Source organism: Opisthocomus hoazin, chromosome 8 (genome assembly GCF_030867145.1).
Source record: "Opisthocomus hoazin isolate bOpiHoa1 chromosome 8, bOpiHoa1.hap1, whole genome shotgun sequence".
Taxonomy (NCBI): domain Eukaryota; kingdom Metazoa; phylum Chordata; class Aves; order Opisthocomiformes; family Opisthocomidae; genus Opisthocomus; species Opisthocomus hoazin.
Window position 1 is genome coordinate 73,488,142 of NC_134421.1, and position 7,229 is coordinate 73,495,370.

The 7,229-nt window shown below is 48.3% G+C and overlaps 1 protein-coding gene across 1 annotated transcript; it reads right to left on the reverse strand.

Moving 5' to 3' along the window:
- Window positions 1-503: 503 nt before the first annotated feature.
- On the reverse strand, window positions 504-6,880 carry SMKR1 (small lysine rich protein 1). The gene is made up of 2 exons (XM_075429208.1): window positions 5,868-6,880; window positions 504-4,341 (listed from the first exon to the last, which is right to left on the reverse strand). The coding sequence occupies exons 1-2, from the start codon at window positions 5,910-5,912 to the stop codon at window positions 4,138-4,140; spliced, it is 249 nt and encodes an 82-aa protein (XP_075285323.1). The 5' UTR covers window positions 5,913-6,880; the 3' UTR covers window positions 504-4,137.
- Window positions 6,881-7,229: the final 349 nt, after the last annotated feature.

The following is a 7,229-nucleotide window of genomic DNA, read 5'->3' on the forward strand; positions in this document are numbered from 1 at the left end:
CTTTTGTGCGACAGTTACTAGCAAAAGAGACAAAAAAAAATGACTTTTTTTTTACATAAACAGAAAGCTTGAAAGAGAGAGGCTTATAAAAAAGACAGTAAAATTGGACTCTGTTCCTGGAGGAGATGTGAAATGGCAGTGGGGAACCAAGACAGTGAAAAATGAGCAAATGAGACAGAAGTTAACCTACTGAAAACTTTATTTTATTTACTTCTGCTGACACTATTTAGTGCCGTCTAATACACCTTCTGGATGAAAGTTTTTCTTTAAAAATTCACCACAGTAACCTCTTGATTATGGAGATACGATTTATGAGCAAAAGAGTCCTTGGCTGTCCTCCCCTGAAGCTGGGAAATTACAGCCAGGGCATTTCTCAAAATGAGAAATGAGACAAAAGGATACGTGCCACTTTCAAGCCTTTTTTATGTATCATAAAGATTCACAACGCTTTTCTTAACATGAAAATAACGTGCTAGGAGATACCAGGCAATACAGAAACACTGACCGAAGAGTAAAGAGGGGAAGATGCTCACATACAGCTTGAAATATTCTAATACCAAACGTGGTGAATAATATTTTTTTACACTTTTTATATGTATATATAGCCACCACTCACATCACATAGCAGTCCTGTGACTCTCTGCTCCCCACAGCTGTGCCCCCCCCCCAACACGCACATCAACATCCAGTGTATTTTTAACAGCGGGGCTTTAGTGTAGAACTTCCTACAGGAAACGTTAACCTCGCGTACCCCAAGCAGCACACTCTGCACAACTGCTCGGTAACAGCAAAACCCAGGAAGCCCAAATACCAGAAAAATGTAACTCGCTGCAAGAGATGACGCGCATAACGCCGCGAAGTTCCCTTGTACTGTGCCTGTAAAGCAAAGGGCCTCTCCAGCTTGCAGTCTTCCCTCAAAAGATTCTTTGCTGATTTGAGCAGAACAGGCTTTATCCGTCATAACCTCAGCTTATTAAGTTCTGCACCCCAGCAGACAGAAAAGCCCGTCACAGAGTCAAACTCTTACACGTTGTGATAAAACAGAAATACCTGCACGCGTCATCCCGCAGCAGCAGAGACTCCCTGTAAAGTCACGTCCGCTTGAGCCAAAGACTCTCCCTCAGAAGCCAGCAGCGCAGCCTGCGGCACTCGAGGCAACACATTCAAATGGAGGATCGAGCCACCTGAAGTCCAAACTTAGAGATGTCTGTAGGTCTTTATTAACCACCAGGGAGCCTGAACTACATGCAAAATTTGGATGGATCAAGGCGTGAGAGAGGTAAAAGGCAAAAAGGAAAATAAAAAAAGCTTTCATTTTTCAGTTTGGGATGGTTGGAAGGGTTTTCTCATCTGTTGTCTGAAAGAAATGAATGGCTGCTTTTCAGATACACTGGAAAGCAGTCTTTGCCCTTTGCACTTCGCTGGTCACCATCTGGTGTGCCTACCTGCATCATGCAGAAATCATTTAGTTTTTTTAAGACAAAACATATAATGATATTTCACTGTTTGTTCCAGTAATTTTTGCACACTGAAACTTTGCTCTGGAGTCTTTAAATAATTGTGGCTCCAGTCTATCGCAGATGTAAAAATGGCTTCGCTTACTCGTAACCGTCGTATCGGATCGGACCGCTTGCCTATCTTGTGCGGCACGCTGCCTCCGACGCTGGTCAGATACCAGCTGCTGCAGAGGAAACTGCGCACAACGCTGCCACAGGTAGCTGGAGAAGAAGTTGCCCAGGAGGAAGTTACTTCCCCCCAACACCTGCTCTGCGTGCAATTGCTGTGCAACTGGGTTCTTCGTCTCAGCAAGAGATTTATCTGCTCTTCAACTTCTCCTCCAAGCTGGCCCTGGGACCCAAACTGACAGCGATGCGGGGGGCTGCCCCAGGATGTTAAGCAGTTCCTGCCTCAGTGCTTGGAAACATCTATCCCTTAGAGCTCTGTCTAGTAAATATGTCATACAAAAAGGGACTATTTTTTTAATTTATTTATTTAAACATTTAGCTTGAGAAGCTCAATACAAAGGTCGCAAGAGATCTCTTGCTTTAGAACGCTGATACTTGGAGGAAATAGTTGCAAGTCTGTGCTGTGACCAGAGACTTCCTGGTGCGTGATGGGGAAGCAAGAATCTCAGTAAATGCAGAGGAAGACATGTCCATGCACAACATAGAACAAACTGCTACTGCAAACCACATCTCTGATTCAGCAGAACATGCCAACTGCAGACTAAGTAGCAAGGAAACAGGGTACCCACCATGACTTTCTTGACGTGTAGATAAAAAATGCAGTGGAGTAGTGCAGTAGCCTATGTGATGACAGTAGTTGGCCTACAAGCCATGCCACAGAACTGTGATTTCACCTAGTCAAGACCTCTTCACAGAGAGAACACTTTAAGCTGGAGAAACAGCATAAGGCTTCACAGGCCTTTATCGCTTTGGGTCAATCACATTATAACTGACTGTTCTGTTATCTGTAACATTAAGTCACCTGGAAGTCGGAAAGGCGCTGCACCTCCTCCTGCAGTGAAGTCAGTCAGAAATGGGCTCGAGAGCCAGCTCACTGCTCTGCCAGATCGGCACCGCAGATGTTCAGCCCTGAGAAACCAACTGAAATGCTGATGTGATACTTCCTGCGCCCGTCACAGTGCTGCTGGGTGTAGAGGACGGTCTTGCATGCTCACAGTGCCTCAGGTATCCTAGAGAACGGGGACATCTCCCCTTATAGCAGCTCTAACCCGTTGCAGATTCTCTTTTCCCAACTCTTTCTCCAAGATTCCAGCCCTTCTGTATTCCTTCCCATCTCTCCATAGCCTGCATCAATTCAGGACACATCCTCACCCCTCCCAGTAACTCTACTGCATCCTTCCAGTCGGTGTAAGAATCTGGGAGAGATGTACAGCGCCGCTTGACATGCGGCTGTGTTAAACACACATGGAGGAAACGGAGCGAAACAACTGCGAACCGTAACACAAAGCTTGTGGTCTCTAGCTGGGATGTTTGGACTAAGACCGATTACTGTAAGGGCAGCCCTTGTAGGGGCTTCATCACCACCTCTAACCATGTAACCATGTAACACAGGATCACTGTCTAACATCTGAGCTAGACCTCCAGCTTTTCACTACAGCCAAAGGAGAGCTGGTGGTAGTTCACTGGAGCTTCAAGTCCTGTGTTTTGGTTTCGGCTGCCGCCGGCAACAAAAGCGCCACGCGGCCGCCCCTCCCCCCGCCGGCGTGTGGAGGAGAATGAAAAGAAAGAGGCAGAAGCTGGTGGGTCGGGATAAGGGCAGTTTACCAGAACAGCAAACAGAGGGAAACAGGAACAACAACGATACAGATAAGGAGAAAACACGACAAAAACAGACCCGCTCTCTCGGACCGCACCGGCGCCGCACGCTCCCGAGCCGCGAGTGAGTTCCCGCCGCGCCGCCCCCCCCACCGGAACCCAGCGTGACGTCACATGGTATGGAATACCCGGCTCTGTTTGGCCAGGTGGGGTCAGCCCCCACCCCCTGGCTGTGCCCCTTCCTGGAGTCCGGTGAAAATTAACCCTGTCCTGGCCAAACCCAGGACATACTGCTTACCTGACCAAACGTAGCCATTTCCTTCAGAACGAGGTGAATCACACAGAGAGCATCGCATGGCTCATCGCTGACCCAGAGAGGGAGCGCTGGGTGACTCTCGGACAGACAAGCTGATGTTATAGATATCGTACTTAACACCATCAGTCGTACCACGGTATCCACCTTCCGAGCTCAGGTTTCCACCAGCGCTGGTTAAACCAGCTGGAGGTGCACCAACGCTACTGGGGAGCACGTCCCATCCGTAAAAGAATGGCAGCAGGACGGGTAAAGCAAACCCCACTACAAACCCTGCATGCGGCTGAGGCACAACGCTTTATTCCACACAGAACCGGAGGGCGAAGGACCGCAGCTGAAGTGACAGTGGCACAGTGTCGCTTACCGTTTGGCACTCTACGCTTGAGCTACAGTAAGCGTGTCTTTGTACGGACGCAACAGTGACTATGGCAAAACATTTGAGCTAACCACCGGAGAGGTCAGCGCGAGTCTAATCTGCAAAAAAGTCTCTTCTGCGCTGGGGAGCTTGGGTTTCACCGAGCCCTTTGCTTTCCAGCCACCCGGTTACTTTCCTTTCTTCTTTTTCTTTTTTGGGGAGCCAGGCCAGGGAAAGCCCCGGCACTCCAGGAAGGCGGGGGCATTGTGGCAGATGTAGTAGGCGTTGAGCATGGCATCTGGGCTGAAGATATCCCCTTCCTTCACCACCTTCTTCGCTTGCTTTTTGGAGCGTTTGCCTTTGCCACGCTTGGGTTTGCTACTTTTAACTGCCTGCAGAGAGAAAATGACCACAAAAACACTCAGTCCTGCATCTTTATGGTCTTGCTTCTGGGTAGAGGATCCCAAGACATCCTGGAACAGCTGTTTCATTGCATCTTAGTCCTGGCTCGCAGTATTAGCTCAGAGGCCCTCACCTCAGACTCCTGTACTTTGTGGTAATTCTATATATGGACTCACAAGCGCTAATACACTTTCACCAAACCCCTATTTGCTCTATAGGCTGTAAGAATCTTTGAAGTCATCAGGCCGAGCTAATTAGTGTTCCCTTGTGCTTCTCTCTGGCTAAAAAAAGGCTTGTGCGAAATGGAAATCATGCATTCTTTTCAACAGATTTTTTCATTAATGCATTACGATACAGTCCTGAAGTAAACTAAGCCTATGCTGTGTGTTCATCCAGTGCTGTGTGTCTGCTTGTGACTCTGGATCATAAACCAGAAAAGCAGGTCTCCCCTCTACAGCTGTGGCCTTTTCAAGGCTCTGCGACAGAGCTGCTCTTCCACCGTTAGCAGCAACACCAACCTAAACAGCAGCTCTGCCATTCTGCATGCAGGAAGGAGGTGTTGGCAAGACTCAGCCCAGCCCTAGAACAGGCCAAAACAATCCTCCTGGTAACTCCAGCTGATCAGCGCTGGTGCCTGAACACCCAGCCTCTTGCCTCTGAGAGGGGTTTGCCAGAGTCTGATTCACTCCCTGGATTGTTTTCTCACCCATCCTGGCCACTCCTCGCAACAAGCCCGGAGCGTGTCTGCATGGAAGACGCTGCCTCCAGCTACTGAGCAACAGAAACCGGGTCAGGGATCCGGAGGGATCTCTCCTTGCTGCTGTGTAGGCAGGAAAATGGTGATGGCAACACGGAGCCAGAAGGGGGGCTGCAGCCCCGGAACGCCGAGGATGGAGCGACAGCTAGTCCCAGAGAAAAGGCTGAACGGGAGTGTTTGCACATCGCGAGTGACTGGAAGTATTTGGTCTCTGGTCCGATGCCAAGAGCACTTTCAGTACACGCCACGTCACTTTATAAATCTGCCCATCTATTTCTGTTGCTTGCCTAGTTTTGCACACTGTAATTAAACAGATCAAGCACTTCATTAGGAGGAATTAGCAGAGACGCAGCCAGAAAGACCGCATGTAACTAACAGCTGGGCATAAACGAGGGGAAAGCAGTATACGCAGCATATTTTTCATGATATTGAGTCTAAAGAGTCCCTTCACAGCTCAGTACTGTTAAGTGCGAAAGAGACAAACACCTGTGCTCGGAGGGATGAGAACAGAGTCAGGGGCACAATCTTCAGAATCAGGCAGGACCACAATGTGAAGGAGAATGTACAGGTAAAGGAAAAGGAAAAAAAAAAGCCAAGATTTCTATATCAAACACACAACCACTATCCACAGAAGGAAAAAAGAAAATACAGAGCGCGAGCTGCAGCTGATGGCAGCTTTTTTAAGATGTTTCTTAAACCTTCAGTGACGCAGACTGCAAGCGACTTGAACTCAGACATACATTAGAGAAGACAACAAACCTTTTTTGCAGACCTTAACTGGACAGAATGTGTTGAACACTTCATGTGCTGGAATGTGCACGCTTCACACAGTAGATGCTTACGTCAGATTTTTCAGCCAGTCACCTGAATCATATTCCCTGTTTACGCACTCCCAGCAGGTTCTCTGTCGGACTCTGTGAGCACAATTATGTCATGATTTGGCCTGTAGTTGATCTTTCAAAATAAAAAAGGTGCTTACAGGTAAAGGCAAACTTGTCTGAGTCTGCAGTGAGAACCAGGGAATGCCTTTTGTCTAGAGGAGCCTCACTGCTCCTGCTGTCCCTCTGCAGCGGGTACCTCTGACCTCCAGGCTTTAAATGTTCTCAGTCATTGTCGACAACTGTCTTGTCTTCCGTTTCCCGTTTCTCATGAAAAGTGGCATTGGCAAGCTGTAGCCTGCAGTCAGCTCACAAATTCGAGCACAACCTAGAGCAGGCATTCCTGAAGCGCGGGAAGCGAACAACCTACAGCCCAGCATCACAGATGCTGCCAGAAGTAACATCTTGTGCGTGGACGTGCACACGCAGCAGTGCCAGAGCCAACGCCTGGCGCACCAGCTGACGACCCCGGGATTTCTCACGGATTTATCGGGCAACCAGAAGACGTGTGATGTTGAACAGAGCTCCGATCTTTTTCAGGGTGTAAAGGCAGGACTCGCACGGCTCAGACTTCCCACCATGATCTCTTTCGAGTTTTTAAACTACAACCCAGTGCAACACGCTCTTCAAAAATACTGGGAAATCCATGTTTGTGCAGTATTTTGATTCACCCACAAGCAATAAGATTTGAGGCTTTATAAGGTGTGTGCAAACTTTTACAGCCCGTAGCTGAGAACAGCAAGTAAAGCTAAAAATTGGAATCAGGTGCATAGTTGCACACAAAGTGAATTTGGGCAGATCAGTTTATGTCCTGCAGCCTTGGGATGGAGCCTTTTGGATATTCACTCCATTTCCTCAAAAAGCAGTCTCAATACATTTCAAAAGAATCAAACCTGTATTACCATGGCTAAGTCCTTTCACTGAGCGGAGGGACTCCACATCAAGCCCTGAAGATGGACCCTGCAACACACAATCACGCAGCAGGTTACGTGCTGTCCAAGGTGTTAGTATCATTCCCACCTAAACTTCACAGTTAGAGGGGGGAAAAAGAAACAAAAACAGGGAAAATTTTGCTTGCTTGGTCGAGGTGCACCCTACCTAAATGCGTTTCTTTGCGCAGTCACCAGTGAGGTGCATTAAGAGGGTGCATTAAGAGGAGTGTGGGCAGCAGGGCGAGGGAGGTTCTCCTCCCCCTCTACTCTGCCCTGGTGAGGCCTCATCTGGAGTACTCTGCCCAGTTCTG

Bases quoted from the DNA above. Each gene is read 5' to 3' on its own strand.
- SMKR1 (XM_075429208.1), bottom strand. From the start codon at position 5,912: ATGAAGTGTTCAACACATTCTGTCCAGTTAAGGTCTGCAAAAAAG. The intron at 4,342-5,867 runs GTTTGTTGTCTT...TTCTCTCTGCAG, and splicing joins AGTTAAGGTCTGCAAAAAAG to GCAGTTAAAAGTAGCAAACC.